This window comes from Podarcis pityusensis, assembly GCF_964106645.2.
Source record: "Podarcis pityusensis genome assembly, chromosome: 1".
NCBI classification, from domain to species: domain Eukaryota; kingdom Metazoa; phylum Chordata; class Lepidosauria; order Squamata; family Lacertidae; genus Podarcis; species Podarcis pityusensis.
The window spans coordinates 45,746,686-45,768,157 of record NC_138028.1 but is presented as its reverse complement, the minus strand read 5'-3'; the positions used below and the strand labels follow the sequence as shown (position 1 = coordinate 45,768,157).

At 42.3% G+C, this 21,472-nt stretch overlaps 2 protein-coding genes and 1 long non-coding RNA gene across 6 annotated transcripts in view; 2 read left to right on the top strand and 1 right to left on the bottom strand.

The window, feature by feature from the left end:
- Positions 1 to 3,676: 3,676 nt before the first annotated feature.
- The window catches only part of HEATR4 (HEAT repeat containing 4), a 51,257-nt gene continuing 33,461 nt past the window's right edge, over positions 3,677 to 21,472 (bottom strand). For all 4 annotated transcript variants that reach the window (XM_081021854.1, XM_081021852.1, XM_081021851.1 and 1 more), the window contains 5 exons: positions 17,716 to 17,794; positions 16,443 to 16,614; positions 14,505 to 14,566; positions 10,768 to 10,984; positions 3,677 to 3,926 (listed from right to left, as the gene is read on the bottom strand). In XM_081021854.1, coding sequence (XP_080877980.1) covers positions 10,790 to 10,984; positions 14,505 to 14,566; positions 16,443 to 16,614; positions 17,716 to 17,794 — 508 coding nt within the window. In that variant the 3' untranslated portion in view covers positions 3,677 to 3,926; positions 10,768 to 10,789. The remainder of the gene's footprint in view (positions 3,927 to 10,767; positions 10,985 to 14,504; positions 14,567 to 16,442; positions 16,615 to 17,715; positions 17,795 to 21,472) is intronic.
- LOC308474280 lies at positions 3,933 to 9,695 on the top strand. The gene is made up of 2 exons (XR_013984640.1): positions 3,933 to 5,709; positions 8,916 to 9,695. It is a non-coding gene; the product is annotated as an uncharacterized lncRNA (long non-coding RNA).
- On the top strand, positions 12,549 to 14,486 carry RIOX1 (ribosomal oxygenase 1). Its single transcript, XM_080992839.1, has one exon. The coding sequence runs from the start codon at positions 12,681 to 12,683 to the stop codon at positions 14,445 to 14,447; it is 1,767 nt and encodes a 588-aa protein (XP_080848965.1). The 5' UTR covers positions 12,549 to 12,680; the 3' UTR covers positions 14,448 to 14,486.

Below are 21,472 nucleotides of genomic sequence, written 5' to 3'. Positions count from 1 at the left end.
AGCTTTCCTAAGCAGAGAATCTCCTCTTATGGACCCAATAGGACATATTACTTCCACAGGCATCTGGTTGGCCACTGTGATGCTGGATTAGATAGGCCATTGGCCTGATCCAACAGGCTCCTCTTAAGTTCTTACTTTTGTCCCAGACTTCAAAGAATGTGATGTAGATTAATCTGTTCTCTGCTCTAGGACTCAGTTCTGTACAGTAGAAAAATTGTCAGCACTTGCACGGTCTCCATGCATTTCACTACATGAACCGCTATGACATGGGTGAAGAATCTGTAGACTTCCAGATGTGATTGGACTCCATAAGCCCCAGCCAACATGGCCTGTGGTTAGGGCTAATGATAGACTAGCAACATCTAGAGGGCTGCAGCCCCCCACTGCCATATACTGAAACTATAAGATATTGAGCTTTGCTCGAGTTACAGGGGAGCAACTCATTTTTTAGTTGGGTACAGAAGGTATGATTTGGCCTCCTAACTCTAGTCAGGAGCCCTACATTGACCTCTGGATTTCTCCACTGTGTGTCTCTCTGTGCTGGACTAAGGAGAGCAGTCTGGTCTTCTGCATCACTATCCCAGCCCACCTATGTGATGTCCCCTAGGCTGACCTTTAAAGCCCTAAACAGCCTCGGCCCAGTATATCTGAAGGAGCTTCTCCATCCCCATTGTTCAGCTCTGAGGGCCTTCTCGCAGTTCCCTCACTGTGAGATGTGAGGTTACAGGGAGCCAGGCAGAGGGCCTTCTTGGTAGGAGCACCTGCCCTGTGGAACGCCCTCCCATCAGATGTCAAGGAAATAAGCAACTACCGGTATCTTACTTTTAAAAGACATCTGAAGGCAGCCCTGTTTAGTGAAGTCTTTAGTGTTTGATGTTTTATCATGTTTTTAATATTCTGTTGGGAGCTGCCCAGAGTGGCTGGGGAAACCCAGCCAGGTGGGCAGGGTATAAATTGTTGTTGTTGTTGTTGTTGTTTATTCTGCCTGTTCCTCTCTCCCCTATCCCACCCTATGTACTTGGTTTACTCAGATACTCCCTCTTGTCAGTCAGAGTGTCTTGATACACACCTACACTTTGCAAGGATCCCAGCTGTCTTAAACTCTGTTTACACTGGATGACCCTTTTTGTAGCCAAAGTGGAAAAGCCTCACTGCTTTAAAACATGCCGTATGTTTGGACAGAGGCAAAGCTTCTGCCATAGAAGTCCTGGCTGATCTCCTTGTTTTGGGGTGATTGCCTCATGTGCTTCCAGACCATAATATAATAATAAGTACAAGACCCAGGGCCAGAGAGCTCCCAAGCTGCAAAAGTCCCCAGTGAATGATTTCCCTTCGCTGCTGAATGTTGTGTAGAATAAGAGAAAGTGTCATTTCTCTACCTTTTATAATGGCAAGTAGATACACTGGAAAGGAAGAGGAAGGCTGTAGGCCTGAGAGAGTTCCTCCTCGCAAGAGACTCACTGTGGGTAGGCATCTGCTTTAAATGAAGGCTGATTCACAAACTGCTTCTGGCAACACAATATCCCGAATAGATAGGAAGCTCTTGTTTCCCCTCCTGATAACAGCAAGCTGAACCTAATTTCCCCAGAAAGAGAAATGCTAAGCTTGGATATCTGAGAGCCTGTGCACAACAAAATCCTCACCACTGCAGCGGAGATATGTGGAGCTCAATTATCGCAACTTCTGGATGGGATTTATAGAGGGGCAAAGGTCTTACATGCATCTCTTACATGACATTGAGAGGTTGATAGTTCTAGAAAGAAGGAACAGAAGCCTTTCTGGCTACTAGAGAGACCTCAATCCTTCACTGCTAGGAAGGGCTTTCTGATTATAAAAAAAGTGTGTGGGCACCTCAGGAACAGACCCAAGTGCTGCACCCAGCTGAATAACTAGCCCCTGGAAAAAACAAATACAGGAGAATTAGATATACATGATGCACATGTATTGATGCATGCATTCACATGTGCAAAAATATGTGTATTTGGAAAAGACACATTTTTCAAAAAAGTCTCATTTCTCAAATATTTTGAAATAGCTTTCCGCTAAGCTCTTAGTTGTTTATCCCTGAGGTGCACATGTAAAACTTATCTTTTCTCTCTCTCTCTCTCTCTCTCTCTCACACACACACACACACACACACACACATTTGTGCTGGTTTGGGGATAGTGTTCTTACATTTATCAAACAGTGAAATGGTGCAGGTAAAATATCCAGCTCCCCATTATTGCATGTTGGAAAAGTTAGACCATCTCAAGTAAAATGTTTTTCTGTACCCTACTACCACCTACTGGAACAAGCCATTTCTACAGTGGTGTCTGTCACAATTGTGATAAGCAATGAAACAATTTGTTCACATATGCCCCTACTCTTACTTTTTCTGCTTTCAGCTCACTTGGCATAACAACTGGCATAATGGCTGTAGTGTCCCTACATGGAATTAATGTTTCTGTTTAGATAGCTCCAGCATGTGTTTGACAGCAGCAATGCTTCCAGGAAAGTGATATGGTAGCAGATGCCCTGTGTACAAGATAAAGCACAAATCAGCTAAGCACAAAGTACATATATTTAAGCCAATATACAGCCTGATCCTATGCAGAATTAGATGCCCCCAAGCCAATTAAAATCAAGGGGCTTAGGCACTCCTAACCCCACATGAGTCTGGTCTGAGTGACTTGTATTGACTCAAATCCAAATACCCTATCTTAAGTAGTTCTGTGGAGCAGATTAACCAAGGGGAGCTTCCTGGTGAATGATGTGCTGTCAGAAAATTTCCCACCATTTTTGTTTTGTTGTAATGTGTTTGTTTATTGCCTAAAACATTGTAAGTTGCTTTGAGTTGCTGTGGCAAAAAAGTGACTAATAATTTTAATAAATAATAACAATTCTGCTTCTACCTTCCTGAATATTAACCGTCTTGCATTACTTTTATGTTATCCCAGCGCTATATAGTAGTAAATTTCCTGGATGCTAAACATTCCTATTGAACAATTCCTGCATGCTGTTGCAGGTTCTGGTTGCATAACTCTGTGCAAAGCATGCTACTTACATATGTTATGTTGCTTTTCTATATTAAGTGCTGAGCAATGTTTAATATATCGCTGTGAATTTGGGGATTCCACTGAAGGAGCCATGCAAGTTTCTTGGTGAGTTAATGTGCCCTAAGTATTAGTATAAGAAAGGAAGCTGCTCCGTTTCAGAGGGCAAATGGTTGGGCTTCCTCCATCACCTGACTGGTAGTGAGAAGAACAAAGGAAGATTGGTTGTGTGCAAGAGCTGGGCTAGAAGCAGATAGCAGGAAGAAGCCTGAGAGTGGGAGCTATGCCTGATTTCTGCTTGAATCCAATGTTGTGACTTTGGGAGAAGCAAGACTTTCTGGGTTGTTAATGCTGTGAGCCCCTCAATCATAGGCTCAGGTTGTATGTATGTGTAAATAAACCATATATCATAAAGAGACCACAGCCCCTCATTTCAAGGAAACCGAATCCTGGGCAAGCACCTGGAAGCCCTGGAATCTTGAACTGCTTGGATCATGCAACAATATTATTACCTAACCACTGCATTCATCTGATGTTGTTCTGATAATCCCATTCAGTAACACTCACACTTGTGCAGATTATTCATTCAAGAAGGGGAGTAATGGAAGGGTGAAGGCAGGGAACCGTGGTACACAAAAATATTTGCTTTCATTTTAACTTTTAATTTAATTGAAGAATACTGTTGCACAGGTGTAAAAAATCAAAGCCAGTAAATTACTACAACTTAAAAAAGCATAGAAATTCATTAACAAATATATTCTTGTTGTAACTTTATCTAGCCATCCCTCTGATCCATTAATTTTCTTCAAGAGTGCACTTCTGCTAGTCAATCAGATGAAGCTCCCAAAGTATTTGAGAATGACAGAGATGTACAGTAATGTCCCTCTGCATCTGGAGACAAAATAAACAGTGTGATGCTTAGGATATATGAACGGAGCTATAGCAAGGTTTCTAGAGACTTAAGGCAAAACACTTGTGCCAGACCTTATTGTTGGCAGTGAATAAACGCCACTGAACACTGCAGACACACTCGCTAAAACTGCCAGGTCTCCTATACGATGCTAATAGTATATTCCTGAAGCTTCGTTTTCTTAGGCTTAATAGTGTTGTTTAGCTGAGCTTATTCAGCTGTGCCCGGTGAGGCCAAAACTGGTTTCATACTACAGTTTGTTTGTTTTTCATCTTAGGTAGTTCTGTGCAGTTCTCACTATAAAGTCTCTTTGCAAGAAAAAAAGAAACAGGGAAAAATCACACCACTGCAGGAAAACCGATAATATGAATCCACTGTTTTTATTTTATTTATGGGATTTCTACCACTTGATAGTATCTATCAAGAGCCATAAAACCACACAGTGTGATGTAAAACAATAAATCCAGCTTGACAACAGGACCATACTCTAGAAAGCATTTTCTTAATACCCATGACTAATATGAAAAGGGGTTGCATGAAAAGACAGGAAGAACTGAAGTGACAGTTAAGAATTTCTGAAGGAAAGGTAGAAAGGGATTTAGTTAGTTAGTTAAAATATTTTTACCATTTTTAAGCTGGAAAAGACTCCCAGCATGGTTTACAATAATATGATCCCTTGAAATTTAATAAACAATGTGGGGGATATTGTTTCATTTGTTACTATGTTATGCATTTTTGTGTTTTTATATTGTAAACCACCGTGTGACCCTCGGCTGAAGGGCAGTATAGAAATTTTAATAACAATTCCTTTTTTAGGGGCAGTGATGGATGCTAGCCACCCTGATTTTACACTGTTCAGCATGCCTAAACTTATTTTAACCAAACACCATACCTACTCTGCATAGGATTGATCGGTAAGCTCCTCCAAGGTCACCTTTGTTTTTGAAATGAGAGGCTATGCAGAAAATATCACTCTGACTGCATGGTTGATCATCCAGTAAAGTGTCCAAGGTGGACAATAAAGTTTCTATTACCCTGGGTTTCTATTACCCTAATATCCTGTTTTTCAGGCCAAAATAGTTTTTTAAAACTATGTACTTAGTTCTAAAGCTGGCATAGTTGATATTTGAATCAACAATGACAACAATTTCATGGTCTTAAGTAAAGAATGGTTCAGGTTACATCACTATACAAAAAGTAAATCCGTGAAGCCCTGATTCCAACAATACAAATGGGAATATTGTACAGAAATATTTTATTCATATTTATGTGTATGTATTTTAATCTAAAACTGATACTAAGAGTGATAACCAATATTGGTCATGTTCAGGTTAGACCCACTGAAATAAGCTACAGTTGTACCTCGAAAGCCGAACGGAATCCATTCTGGAAGTCCGTTCAATTTCCAAAACATTCGGAAACCAAGTCGTGGCTTCCAATTGGTTGCAGGAAGCTCCTGCAGCCAAGTGGAACCTGCATCAGATGTTCAGGTTCCAAAGAATGTTTGCAAACCGGAACACTCACTTCCGGGTTTGCAGCGTTTGGGTGCCAAAACATTCAACTTGCAAGGCATTCAGGATCCAAGGTACAACTATATTTACTTTCAATGGGTTTACTCTGAGCTAGACAATTAAGAGCAAGCAGAAGTAAGTGTTTGTACTCTTTTCTAATGAAAGTGCATATGAAACAGACCTGAAATCTAGACTGACTCAAATAAATTCTTCTGACCCCATCTGAATGTAGTTCTTCCCTCATTGCTTCTGAGTAATACCCCTCCCCACCTTCTCACTATATAGAAGGGTCTGGCAACTTCTGTTTCAGTGTATCTGAAGAAGTGTGCTTGCACACGAAAGCTCATACCAAGAACTAACTTAGCTGGTCTTTAAGGTGCTACTGGAAGGAATTTTTTTGTTTTGACTATGGCAGACCAACACGGCTACCTATCTGTAACTGGAACTATGGAAGGCACCACATTGAGCCGCATGAAATGGAAGTCCATCAACCTCACCAAGAAACTTGCACAGGTACAGACTGATATCTTCTTTCTTACTAAATGCAAGAACCTGGACATTATACCCAAGGGTCTTAGAATTAAGAACCCTCTACTATCCACGTATCCCACTGAATATGCAAGAAAACTATGCAACACTTTCTCTAAGAAGCTGCTCAAACATCTGATCAGCGTTCTTTACTCTAAACAGAAGCTAATAAAGGAGGAACTCCTTGTACTAGACAACTCTATCAGGAACCACCAAACTTGGCAAGAGTTCCAAAAGGAAAAACAAAACATTTACCACTCTCAACTGGAGCTACTGAAAAAACAGAAAAACAAGAAACTCTCTAACCTTTCCAACCTACAGGCTACTAATCAAAACAAGATCAACAATATTGTCAATCTCTCACAGCAAGCACTCAGCCCAGCTGAGGAATCAGTCCTTTCACGTGGACTGTCATTCTGCCCTGCCAAATCCCCACACATGATTCAGTTCTACGGGGACTTGGAAGCATTTTTCCGCCGTTTACGCCTGAAGGAGTATTTTCAACACACACAACAACAGGACAAATCAGAACAAACAACAACTTCACAACACAACACCTCTCAACCCACTGGAGAACAACAACCACCCTCCCAACAGAACACTGACCACCAACTACCACCGAAAAAGTGTTACACAAAAAGGGACTCCACATGGACCCCTCCTGATGGACGCAATACCACACTGGACTTGTACATTGACTGCTTCCGCCACAGAATCCAAACAGATGTGACCAGAAAACACCATCGCTTACAACAAAATCTAAACCATGCTGAAAGGAGAGCCATAGATAATCTCAGAAACAACCCAGACATTATAATTAAAGAAGCAGACAAAGGTGGAGCTGTCGTCATCATGAACAAAACTGACTACATTCAGGAGGCTCACAGACAACTTTCCAATACCGCCTTTTACATAAAATTGGACTCAGACCCCACACAAGAATACAAAAAAGAACTGAACAAGATTGTTAAGGAGCTACCCCCACACATCCAAGAACAGATCCTCACCAACACACCAACAGAACCTCGACCAGGAACTTTCTATCTTCTACCTAAAATACACAAACCAGGAAATCCAGGACGCCCCATCATTTCAGGTATTGGCACTATTACAGTGGGTGTCTCCGGTTATATGGACTCTGTTCTGAAACCATATGCCATCAGTGCTCCCAGCTATGTACGTGACACCACAGATTTTCTGAGGAAAATACAATCTTTAAATAATCTTCCCAACAATACTATACTAGCTACTATGGATGTGGAATCTCTGTATACCAACATCCCACACAACGATGGTTTACAAGCTATAAGGAACACCATTTCAGATAAAACCACAGCGGACTTTGCCACCAAACTCTGCCAATTTGTCCTTACCCACAACAACTTCAAATTCGGTGATGACCTGTTCCTTCAGATCAGCGGCACAGCAATGGGCACCCGCATGGCCCCACAGTATGCCAACATCTTCATGGCAGATTTAGAACAACGTTTCCTAAACTCCTACCCACTCAAACCTCTCTTGTACCTGCGATACATTGACGATATTTTTATCATCTGGACACATGGTCAACAGACCCTGGACACCTTCCACCAGAAATTTAATGATTTTCACCCCACAATCAACCTAACTATGAATCAATCTATACAAGAAATACATTTTTTGGACACTACTATAAAAATACAGGATGGGCGCATAGACACCACCTTATACCGTAAACCAACTGACCAACAAACATATCTACATGCCTCTAGCTACCATCCCAAACATACCAAACAGTCCATTGTATATAGCCAGGCACTACGTTACAGCCGTATCTGTTCCAATTCTACAGACAGAGACTCTCACCTAAGAGATCTACAACAAACCTTTTTAGAACTAAAATACCCAGCAGATGAAGTTAGACAACAGATCAACAGAGCCAGACTGATACCCAGAGAGAACTTGCTGCAAGACAGACCCAAAAAAGAAAATAACAGAACACCTCTAGTCATCACATACAGCTCCCAAGTTAAAACAGTACAACGCATCATCAGAGATCTACAACCTCTCCTGGACAATGACAGTTCTCTTTCTCAAGCTCTGGGAGGAAGACCTTTCATTGCCTACAGACAGCCACCCAATCTTAAACAACTCCTAACCCACAATAATACTACAACCAGACCTAACACGGACACTGGCACCAGAGCCTGCAATAAACCCAGATGCCAACTTTGCTGTCACATACACCCGGACAACACCATTACTGGCCCCAACAACATCACACATACCATCTCGGGACTGTTTAATTGCTCATCGTCTAACATTGTGTATGCCATCAAATGCCAACAGTGTCCTTCAGCTCTCTATATTGGACAAACAGGCCAAACCTTATGCCAAAGAATAAACGGACACAAATCTGACATCAAGAATCACAAGACAGAGAAACCAGTAGGAGAACACTTCAATCTCCCAGGACATTCTATACAAGATCTCAAAGTAGCTGTTTTACTACAAAGGAATTTCAGAAATAGACTGGAAAGGGAAGCTGCTGAATTACAACTCATTACCAAACTTAAAACCATGGAGAGACCTGGCCTGAACAAAGACATTGGATTCTTATCTCATTATACATGACAAAGCCATTTCTCACCTTCTCACCCCTTGCTTTTTCCTGTAAGACCTATTGCAGTCGTTAAGAGTCGTCAACAGGCTCTTCTCAGCTATCTGCCAATCACCCATTCCCACCACCCTTCTGAGTAATACCCCTCCCCACCTTCTCACTATATAGAAGGGTCTGGCAACTTCTGTTTCAGTGTATCTGAAGAAGTGTGCTTGCACACGAAAGCTCATACCAAGAACTAACTTAGTTGGTCTTTAAGGTGCTACTGGAAGGAATTTTTTTGTTTTGACTATGGCAGACCAACACGGCTACCTATCTGTAACTGCTAACAGAAAGTGCAGCATATTAATTGTCTCCGTACACATTCACTGGAAACATCAGTATTGTATATGATTGAACCTATTATGTCTTCCTTGTATTTTCATGGTGGGTTGCAATATGGATCAATTTAGTCCATGTCATTTCTGAAACGTGAAACTGAAAATGCACCTTAAGACTAATAATTGCCATGGGGCTTTAAATGTAGATGGACTGCATTTCAATGGAGCACTGGAAGTGACTTACAGCACATCCCTAAGCATTTGTACTCAGATGTGAGCTTCACTGAAATCAATGGGCCTTATTCTTGCTGGGGAATTAAATATATAAATCCCTGTGGGCCCACATGTGTGGGTAAACAACAAAAGAATCAGCTGGGTGCCTAGATTCAAAAAGCACACAGAAAGCCCCAAGAGAGTTTAAAGCACAAAAGTCAAGCAGCAGTGTAGCATTAGGAATATAGGTTGTTAGACCCCTCTTATCTCATTTACAATGCTCCCACTCTTTCTACCTCTTTTGCAAAGAACAGACCACACACTGCTAAGTAAGTTTTAAATGCGTTACTTACAGATTCAAAGGTCTGGTACATGCATTGCTCCATGCAGTTGTAAGGAGGACACAGGCAAAATATTATTGGGTAGAAAATACAGCTAGTAGTTTCAAACACATGCTCTAAGCTTGAGAGCAAGCTTACACACATCCTCCTTTGTTGGTTACATGGTGCAGAGAGAGAGAGAGAGAGAGAGAGAGAGGAGAAGAAGAAGAAGAAGAAGAAGAAGAAGAAGAAGAAGAAAGCCTCACTTCCTCCCTCTCCAGAGGAGAGGTGGAGTGACCTAGCTGAGTCTAGGAACACAGCTCTCTTTTCCTAAATCCCTTCATGCAGTAAATAACCCTGTGCTTGCCACTAGCTCTATGCTTGCTAGTTATGTTTGACTGCAATTTCCAATAATTCTCTTCGTAAAAGTGTGCTTAGAATTACAGGCTTAAGTACAGTGGTACCTCTGGTTGCGAACGGGATCCATTCCGGAGGCCCATTCGCAACATGAAAAGAGCGCAACCTGAAGCATTGTATCTGCGCAGGTGCGCGGTGCGATTTGGTGCTTGTGCACATGCGCAAAGCATGATTTAGCACTTCTGTGCATGCGCAAGCAGCAAAACCCGGAAGTAGTCCTTTCCAGTACTTCCAGGTTGCCGCGGGACGTAACCTGAAAGAATGTAACATGAAGCAAACATAACATGAGGTATGACTGTACCTCTCATCCAGCATCAAAAACTTGGTAATTATGCAAATAGAATTAAACTGAGGGGAAACTCCCACTAGTATGCAGGAAACAGGAAGCCTGGTAAACACTCAGTGAACATAGTGGTAAAACTGAACCCAAGTTGCTAGCAACTTCTGCCCTTCTCTCCTTTTAAAAAGGGGGAAATGTGGGCATTACACACAGGGTGTGGTAGCTTTGCCCATTTATTTTTATTTCTGAAGGGCTACATGAGCACATGTGGACATGACCTGTAGGTCATGCAATAAATACACCATAAAACTTTAGGTTTTTTTTTAAATTAAAAAAACGCAGCTCCTTAGTGATGAAATATATTGCTTTGCCTGGCCACTATCCCATAATAGGTACCCATCTAATGCAGAAGTATTACCAGTAATGTAATAGATGTGTGGCAATACTAGCAATGCTGGAGATACACCCTGAGAGAGCTGAAACTAGATGCAGAAGTAAGCTCAATGATTCAAAATCCTGCAGAGCTGGTTTGACTAGAGACCATGGTGGAACACATACACCAATTAACAACTGTATTATGATTATTCTGCTTCCAAATATCTGAAAAGCTATTTTCTGTCCATGACTTTTGTACCTTGTTTCCCACAGCAGAAGAGTCAGCTGAGTGGCTGACTAGTAAATGGACTCTGAGCAGGTTTTTTTGTTTTTGTTTTCTTGACCCTGGATTTTTTCCACTTCTCTGTGGGTGCTTTTGGTTTCTTGGCACATTCTGCCTTCTCAGCATTGCGTATTTTCAGTGCTTCTAAGAAGGCTCTTTGTGTCCATGGGGTTGGAGGGATTCCCAACCAAGGCTGAAATACAAGTAGCAAAATAAGATTTGACTTTGCAAAGCCATATACAGATTCATCTTATCTCTTTCTTTGCAAATAATAATTAAACTAGAGAAAGGCTTAACTTGTTCATTTTTAATATTTGCTGTCAATTTTCACATATATTATGTAATGTACACATACAGTATATAATAACATCTAATATTGCTGTTTTTAAAATCAGTATCAGTAATATGCACAAATTAGCAATGCAATTCACATTACATGAAAAACGAACTTTCCATTGATTTCTCCTAACCCTCTAAATGCAAAAGGCTGCGCAACATGATACTTGGCATGTCCTACTTGCCCCTAAAGGACTTACTTTAGTAAACATGTTTAGGATTCCAGTAAAAGTCACAAACTGAGCTACTTGCATTTGAATAGCGCAAACTGCACAAGTTGGTGATTTAGGCAGCAATTCTGTGCATGCTTACAAACACAGGATTTACTTCTAAATAAGTGCACATAGCTAAAATGTATTTATAGTGGCTTAAATTATTTGTTGGTAAGTGCCTGTCCTTCTGAGGTCTGTGTCTGCAATCTAGGGAAGCCTCAAAAACACCTCATGGGAATTACTCTTTCATATAAGAGTGACTGTTTATTCTGCTATTATCATATGATTAAATAATTTTGCTGTAGATATTTCACTGGATATATTTTAAATAGCATTAGTATTTATTATTTGTTGAGCAGCTGTAGTTACTTTTATGTCATTGCCATTATCTATGTTAAATCTGGCTGTATATGATTTGTTAATATGGCAAAACAGCATCTTGAGACACCTATGTGGCTTGAAGCCCAAATTGAACCTCTTTTGACTAATAGGATTTATCTCCAAGTAAATAAATATGGGTTTAGAATTCCGACCTAATGCACTAAACATAGTTACTCAAGAGTAAGGCATGCTGAGGTGAGCTCCAGCCTATGGCTGTTTGCCCGGAGGTAAGGTATCTTGAATTCAAAATAATTACTCCCAAGCCTCGGCCTATAAAGCGAGATGAGCTCCAAAACCGGAGAGTCATCTGTGACTGGACTTAACTGTCAGGGGTCCTTTACCTTTAAATCTGATTTACGATGCAGGAGTAGCAACCTGCTCCACCGTGGTATCTTTGCAAAAAGTTAAGAGTCGCGTACAGCCTAAATTTCAAATCGGGGGTGCGTGTGTGATGATACATTATTGGATCCCGTGGTGCCCTGCTGCTTTATTGCGATTGTATGTTATGTTTTTAATAGAGCTTTTAGATTTTTAATTCTATTAACGTTCAATTGTTTTTAACGATTGTTTTCCCCCTATGTTTTTAGGTGTTCTTATTTTATGGGCGAGTTGCCCTGAGTCCCTGTTAGGGTCAAAGGCAGAGGATAAATATAATAACAATAAGAATACGATTTACACTAGCACGTAAAATCATTCTATCCCTTCGTATCTCTATAATATCCTAGATACTTGTTAGAGAACAAGGACCCAACTTCCGTTTCAGACCGGAAAAGCCCACTAGGGCTAGAGCGGCGCTTTCTCTCGCCGAGTCTCTCTGACCCGTCGCTCGTTGGCCGTGCGGGAATCCCAGGGCGGAGCTACGTACGAAGCGGCACCGGAAGAAGAGGTCGAAAAGCCTCGCTCCTAAGCCGGAAGCCGTCGGCACGTGTTGGTCGGCGCTTCCCCATCCCGGGGGCAGGCATGGAGCGGCTTCACCCGCCACGTGTGTCCGCGCTCTCGGCCTACCGCTCCGCCGTGCAACTCGGGGACCGGGAGCTGCCGCAGCGCCCGAGGCACGGGCTGTCCGTCTCGCTGAGGCGCCGGAAGGCCAAGAATCGGCTCTCTAAGAGGGCGCTGGCCGCCGAGGACTGCGCGGAGGCACCAGGGGCCGCGAACGGGGAGCCGCCCAGGGATGCTCGCCCTGTCCCGGATGCGGCCGTGAAACTTGCGAAGAGACGGAGAATGAATGCGAACTCCAGGAATGCGGCGGCCTCCAAGCGTGAGCGCGGCCTGGCAAGCGGAGAAAGCCCCGCTCCAGTACCCCATAAGGAGAAGGAGGCGCCTTCCCCACAGCCTCCTTTTATGGGCTGCCCACTCCAGCGCCTCCTCCAAGAGCTGGGGCAAGTTCAGCATAGCCGGCAGCGAGCCGCCAAACTCTTCGAGTGGCTCATCGCTCCCACTTCGCCTCGTCACTTCTTTGACCGGTACTGGGAGAAGAAACCCCTCTTGCTCCAGAGGCACAATCCAGGTTATTACCAGGGCCTCTTCTCTACAGCAGAGTTTGATGCCATCTTGCGTGACAGCGATGTTCGGTTCGGTGTCAACTTGGACGTGACCAGCTACGAAGATGGGAAGAGGGAGACGCACAATCCGGAGGGCAGGGCGCTGCCAGCTGTGGTGTGGGATTTCTTCAGGAATGGCTGTTCCCTCAGGATGCTAAATCCCCAGGCTTTTTCTTTCACCCTCTGGCAGTTCCTCTCCATCCTGCAGGAGCGGTTCAACAGCATGGTGGGAGCAAACACTTACTTGACCCCTGCTGGTACACAGGGCTTTGCTCCTCACTATGATGACATTGAAGCCTTTGTGATCCAGCTGGAAGGAAAGAAGCATTGGAGGGTTTACAGCCCGAGGAAAGAGGCGGAGGTGTTGCCTCAGTTTTCGAGTAGCAACTTTAGCCAGGAGGAGATTGGAGAACCCATTCTGGAGACTGTATTAGAAGCTGGAGACCTGCTCTATTTCCCCCGGGGGTTTATCCACCAAGGCGACTGTCTCCCAGATGCACATTCACTCCATATAACAGTATCTTCATACCAGCGAAACTCCTGGGGAGACCTGTTAGAAAAGCTCCTTCCTGCAGCACTGCAGATGGCCATTGAAGAGGATGTGGACTATCGCCGTGGGCTACCCACAGACTACCTGGAATACATGGGAGTCCTGAACTCGGATGTTGTTGATCCTCGCCGAGATGCCTTTATGCAAAAGATCAGAACACTAATAACCAAACTAATAGATTTTGCACCAGTTGATGCTGCTGTGGATCAAAAAGCCAAGGCTTTTCTTCATGACTGCCTCCCGCCAGTGCTGACTGAGAGCGAAAAGGCATTGAGTGTGTATGGACATCCAGCACGGTGGGAAAACGGAAATGTCCAAAATCTTGATGTCCAGTTGAAGAAAAAGACACAGGTACGGCTGCTTCAGTATGGAATTGTCAGATTGTGCAATGAAGGAGATGCCACATTGCTGTATTATACTGCAGAAAATTCAAGGGTGTACCACAAGGAGGAGCCCAAATACTGTGAAATAGAGCCTGAATATGCAGATGGTATTGAATTTTTGCTTTCTTCCTACCCAAAGTATGTCAGTGTGGAAGACCTTCCTTGTGCTACACTGGATGACAAAATTGCCTTGGCCACAGTCTTATTTGAGAAGGGATTGTTGATTACTAAGAACCCTCTGTTGTCTGTATAACATGTTAAGTATGATCAAAATAAATGTGTTGGAAGAATACTCTTCTATTGTACTTACTAGAATATTTAAGATAGCAATCCAAACCTCTGAGAACTTCCTGCTTGGACACTGAAAGCTTTCTGAATAGAAAGAGAGAAAAAACCTGTTAGTTTAACTACAAACAGATTGATGCTATCTGCCTATTAAAATGCAGAATTGTGTACATAGTACATCTGGTCCAGACTCAGCCAACATGACACCCTCCAGATGTTGCTAAGCACCATCTCCCTTCTGCCCCACCCGGCATAATCAATGCCCAGGGATGATGGGTGTACTCTGCTGACATTTGGATGCCATCAAATTGGCTACAACACTGTTAATTTGTAAGCCAGCTCTTTTTTATTTGTAGATCAAATTAAGGGTGAGGAAGACCTTCATTTCAATGAAGTTTGCAGAAGTGTAAATACCGCATTTTTCGTCCCATAGGACGCACCTAGTTTTTTGGGGGGGGGAAATAAAGGAAATTTTTTCCCTTTATTCCCCCCCCCCCAAACCAGGTCGGGGAAACCGAACCAGGTCAAGGAACAGCGGGATGGCGGCGCTGCACCTCCTTGTTGTCCCCCGAGCTTGTGGGGCTGGCTGATGTCTGTCTGGCGCGCGGGGCGCTCTGCTTCAGGGCGCCCCGGGTGGCAGGCTGCTATCCGCAGCGTAGGGAGCCCTGCGGGAACTCCCGCAGGGCTGCCTAGGCTGCAGATGTGTTCCCAAAGCGCCGGGCGCTCTGCTTTCAGTGCGCCCGGCGCTCCGGGAAACTAGCTGCTATTCGCAGCCTAGACAGCCCTGCGGGAACTCCCGCAGGGCTGCCTAGGCTGCAGATGTCTTCCTGAAGCCTGGAGAGCGAGAAGGGTCAGTGCGCACCGACCCCTCTCGCTGTCCAAGCTTCAGCGAAAGCCTGCATTCGTTCCATAGGACGCACCCAGATTTCCCCTTCATTTTTGGAAGGGAAAAAGTGCGTCCTATAGGGCGAAAAATACGGTAAGTTTCTTTTCCTTTGGCAAAATAAGATCATCCAATATTTAAATATAATAAATACAATATTTCTAACAGGGATGTTTAAATTGTGTGTTTGATTAGAAATTAAAATATACAGTGACTGTATCTAATACAACTAGTAGCCATTGATCTGTGTGCACACAGAAATATGACTAGGTGACAGTTTAATTACACAACATTTCTATAAATTCATTGAAGCTAATCCTACATATTTTACAGGTGCAGGATCCTAAACTGTTTGAATATGGAACACTTATTTCTGTAAAGCAAAACAAAACCTACCAAGGATAGTGAATGCTTTTTTGTTTTGGTGTAGATAAGCATTTCAACATGACACATAGAAGCTAAGCTGTCAATTAAAAGCAGTGTTTTAGCACAATGAGTACATCAACACTGGATTTTTTAAAAAGCTGATCAAAGCAGCCTTAGCAAAATGGACAAATTTCAATTCCTCATACACTTATGTGGACAACTTCATATCTATAGGACCTACTCCTACAGCTACACTTGACTTTCTGTGAAATGTTGTTATTACCCATCCTTCATCCTAAAGCCCTAGAGCAAGTTGCAGGAACAAAAAAAATGTACAATTTAGTAAATTCCTCCCAAAAATGAGGTTTGCATCCAAAGCTGAATTTAAATGCATTGCAGAATACAAGCCTCACCTTTGGCAAGAATCTTTTGTATCTGTGCCTTGAACTAAACTGAGAATGCTCCTGATTCTTCCTTTGAAGTGGAATTGCCTTACGTCATATGTCACATGACTTGACAGCTGTGTGGACCGTCCCTCCCAAGAGTGTTCTCTGGATGGTGAACCAGTACTGGAATCAGCCTGCCAGCCAGATCCAGTTTCCCACCCCTACTTTAAAGTTTGTGCCGAACACCCTTTCTGAAAAAAGAAAAAAATAAATATGCAAAAGCAAATGAGCATTCTACCAAACTGCTTTCCCCACCACCCTGATTTACCGGTGAAAATATCTTGAACAACATCAAGGAAGATGTCCCTTATTGAACTGTACGCAAAGACGTCTCCCTTCTCTCGATAGATGCGGTGGGCTTCCTGCCACGTGTTCTTTGTTATCTCCTTAATTTTGAGCACTTTCTCAATTACCAAGTCTTTTTGGCTTAATGTGGCAACCTGCGTCAGAAATAGTTATTTTTATTGAAATTACATGCCACTTGTGATGTAAAAACCTGTGCAGGTGGTGCACAATGGAAACAAACCAAATCCAATGTACTAAAACAAAAAATACAACGATCAGTAGCCCAAAGTTTAAAATTCTGTAGTCTTGGGGATGTAAGACTAAAGGTGAAACTAATGCACCAGCCCTTGTAGAAGGGTAGATCACTTGTCACTAGGTGCTCCATTCAGCAGAACTTAATTCTAGTTGACCAGATCGAAACAATAAGCTCTTACCTAAACAGGGACAGAGTGGGGCAGATCTGTATTTGGAGAGTAGGACTGCTAAATGTTTTTCACTTTCATAACTGATGTCTGTGTCTGCTTTCCACAATTCCTTCTGGTTTATATATTCACATACATTGCCTCCACTTCTTTTTCAGGGGCTGGTAGGAGCCAGTTGTGATGTGAAGAATTAGTAATGGTATGACTGGGCTTCAGAGAGCCTAGACAGTTGCATTAAGGCTGCCCAGAGTCCTGTGTGCCCTAACAAGCCAGAGCTTAACTCTTCAGTAAGATTCCTAGTTTCCTTAACCTCCAGGATGTAAGACTAGAGCTGAAACTAACACACTAGTCCTCCTAGAAGGGTAGAGGGACAAAAAGGGGCATTACAGCTAATTGCTCTATAAGCTGCTGGATCTAAGTGCAAGAAGCCATGTGGTCCAGTTTTCACAGAACCATGCCACCTCCAGAATGAACATGAAGATTTTATGTGAAAGTAAGGGCACTTCCAGATGACCCATTTATTGAGCATTTGTCCTGATCGGTCTGCAGCAAGATTAGATGATAATGGCTATTTTAATTAATGTTCATTATGATCTGTTTAGGGAGATAAGAGGATGTGTCAAAGCAAGTGGTATCTCACAAGTGCTATCAAGTTTAGACTTCCTACATTGCTTACTGCAAAAAGTCTGATTTTAGGGGGAGGGGAGTAGGCCCCCCCCCATCAGCTATAATTGAACATCCTTAGACAGGGGGAGTATTCATAATATATTTCTGAATTCTTTACTCCTACAAAAAAAAATCTAGTTCTTTCTGCTAATTGCAGTTTTCTCCCACCTTATTCTTGATCATCTGAATCGTTTCGTGTTCCTCTTCCTGTTCAAAATTGAAAATCTTCACAGCACGGCTCACTTCCCTAAATTGGAAACAGCGGACGGTGTGTTATTTACATGCTTCAGAGATCTCAGATGAAAGCCTGGCAGAGGAAGGAGTTCTGTCAAATCAGTACACTAGCCATCTTCTATTTTCATTTTTTCATTTCACTTTCAATTTGTATGCTGCCTTTCTATATTATTATTCACAAGGCAGTTTACAGCAACAAAAGGTACACCAAAGAACACAGACCTTACAATAATCTGATCCAATACAAAAACATCATAATAAAACAATAAATACAATACAATAACTTCTCTCAGTCTATTTTTTAAAAAATAATATTTATTGCTTTTAAACCTTACAAAAAGAAGAAAAGAAAGGAAAAAAGAAAAGAAGAAAAACAAAAGAAAAAACAATACAATACAATATATAAACAATACAAAACGCAACATTAACATTAACACATTAAACAAAACAAAGCAAAAACAATTCAAAAAACACACATCATACCATCTCAATATCCTCTCTTTCATTCCCTTGTTTCATCGACCTCCTCTCACCTCCCTTTTTGTATTCCATTTCTATTAATTGTTTCAGCAAATCCTTTCCATCTTTCTCTATTTTCTGTCATGTAATTATCTTAACATATTTTAACCTTATTTTCCATTAATACTATAATACTTATTTATACTTAATTCCTTAAAATATTTCTACTAAAGCCGTATAATTCCCTTCCAACATTTTTCTAACACTCATTAATTTTACATTATTTCCATATATAGATTTTAAACTTTTTCCAATATTCTTCCACCGTCTCTTCTCCCTGGTCTCGGGTTCTGCCAGTCATTTCCGTCAATTCCATATAGCCCATCAACCTGGTGATCTTCTGTCCGAGGCTCTTAACTCTTTTCCAGGTCCCTTCTGCAAGTCTTCTTCATGTTTATACATGCACTTTACTTTGTCTTCTCCTAATCTTGTTCTTATTTTCCTTCCTTTGATGCTGAAAAGTAGATCTCCGGGAAATTCCCATCTAGCAATGTTTTTATTCCTTCTCAACAAGTCAGCCAGATCTCCATAGTTAGAACTGAAATTCAAAAGATATTTCCAGTCGTGTTTCAAAGTTCCTCCAAGTCTGGCAGTCCCCACAACTCCAGTCTCCTCCTGACCCAAGTCCAGGTCCCAAAGGTCAATAAACCCCTGCATGAGGGGATCTATCCAACTTTCTTTCTCCAGTCTAAGCGGGGCTCCAATCCTAAAAGTCTGACTTTCTCTAAATTCAGTCTTGAAAGGCATCAACTTATAATCATCAAATTGCAACTGTACGGCTGGGGCTCTCTCCCTCTCTACTTGTACCACTTTAAGTTCCACAGCAAAAACTTTCTCCCCCGCCTTCTCCTCAATTTGCCATGTCAAAATAGATCCCTGTATCGATTCCTGAATAATTTCTGTATTAATATTGACTTTTTGTGCCAAATTAGTCACTTTTTGTTCCAAGTTATCAATTTCTATAGTCCTCGCATCCGTCTTCTTATAAAGCTGTTCCAGTGAATCATTAATCTTACAAAATGCAACCACTAAGGCTTCTTCTGTCAACATTCTTAACGGTTCAAGGTCAATCCCAGATTCTCACAGTTTTATCTTGCAGGTGGAAATGGAAATTCCCCCAGCTCAGCTCTTGTAACAATTTCAAAGGCTTCCTCTAGGGGGAAACAATTTCTATTTGTATCAATCCTTTTAAGCACAGTTCAAACAATAAAGTTAGTTTCAATTTTCAGTTACTTTTACTCCTTTTTAAACGCAGAAGGAGACAATGGAAACAATGTATTTCTCTTCTTTAACTTACTGTCAGCTGACGATCTATTCACAGTCAATGAGCATATCCAAAACTTCAATGCTTACTAGCAGCCCATTTCCAGGTCCAGAGCGGTGGTAATTTGACTTTCTTCACTCTCTCCTGCAAAATTTCCCCCCTCTTCTGCTTCCAAGGGGGGTTTGATAATTTAACCGATGGAAGTTTAATCTTTTATGAGAGACTTTCCAAGGCTTTAGCTTGCAGCCACTTTGCTTCAATCTATTTACAAAAGGGGAAGGCGGACTTCCTGTTTGAAACCTCCCCGTTTCGATGCCAAATTAAGACGTTTAAGAATCCAATTTTCCGTTCTACTCACGGGTAGTTGCTTTAAGATCAAATTGTCCACAGGAAAAAGTCAGCGCTCTCCTGCAACAGCAATGCGGCTTCACTCCGTGAAAGAAGCAGTCGATTCGAAGCACCATGCCACTCACCCCACGTCGCTCCGGATCTCCGAAACCGGGTTTCCCCGCGAGTAGGGGAGGCGCAAAAGGTGCCAGCCGAATCCCACGTCCACAAGCTTCTCCCGCCTGTGGTTTTTAGTGGGTCTCCGCCTTCGCCGTGGCGGCCAAACCCTGATTTCCACGGACCGGATTCCTCCCGATCAGAGGAATTCCGCCATTGCCGGAGGCGCTAACCCGGAAGTCCAATAACTTCTCTCAGTCTATATTTCCTATGTGCATACAGCTAGCACCTTATTCTGTGAGATATCTGCAACAGTGTAAGTAGATCCTTCTGCCCCTGCAGCAGTGCACAGTGCTCGGGTTGCAAACAATCTGTTCTGGAGGTCTATTCTTAGACCAAAGCGTTCTTAAACCGAGGTGCGCACTTTCCCTAATGAGGCCTCCCACCGCCGGTGTTTGGCTTCCAGGGCAAAGTCCGCTAACCGGAATGCCTACTTCTGGTTTTGCGGAGTTCACTGTCCGAAGTGTTCATTAACAGGACCCTTCGTAGACCAAGGTACAGTGGTACCTCGCAAGACGAATGCCTCGCAAGACGAAAAACTCGCAAGAAAAAGGGACACGACAGGGGTGCCCAATCTCCCCACTGCTTTTTATATCGGTCCTGGAGGTTCTGCTGAATATGATTAGAAGGGACCGGTTGGTTAAAGGCATACAGGTCGGAGCCAAACAGTACAAACTGAGAGCATTTGCAGATGACTTAGTATTGACGTTACAGGAGCCAGAATCTAGTACTAAAAGGGTTTTAGAACTAATTCAAGAATTTGGTCAAGTGGCAGGATTTAAACTGAACAAGTTAAAAACTAAGGTTTTAGAGAAAAATTTAACACTGATTGAAAGAGAGAGGTTTCAGAATGAGACAGGTTTGACTGTGGTTAAGAAAGTGAAATACCTGGGGATTAATATGACAGCCAAAAATGGGAACTTATTTAAAGATAATTATGAAAAATGTTGGACGGAAGTGAAAAAAGATTTAGAAATTTGGTCAAATTTGAAGCTTTCACTGTTGGGTCGTATTGCTGTGATAAAAATGAATGTATTGTCTAGAATGCTGTTTTTGTTTCAAACATTGCAAATTGTGGACAAGATGGATTGTTTCAAGAAGTGGCAGAGAGATATTTCTAGATTTGTCTGGCAGGGTAAGAAGCCCAGAATAAAATTTAAGATATTAACTGATGCAAAGGAAAGGGGTGGATTTGCCCTGCCAGACTTTAAACTTTACTATGAATCAGCAGCTTTTTGCTGGTTGAAAGAATGGCTACTTCTTGAAAACACAGACATTTTGGACTTAGAAGGTTTTAACAATGTATTTGGATGGCATGCATATCTGTGGTATGACAAGGTCAAAGCGCATAAAGCATTTAAAAACCATATTGTCAGGAAAGCATTGTTTAATGTTTGGATAAGA

Coding starts and splice junctions, on each gene's coding strand:
- RIOX1 (XM_080992839.1), top strand. CDS start 12,681: ATGGAGCGGCTTCACCCGCCACGTGTGTCCGCGCTCTCGGCCTACCGC.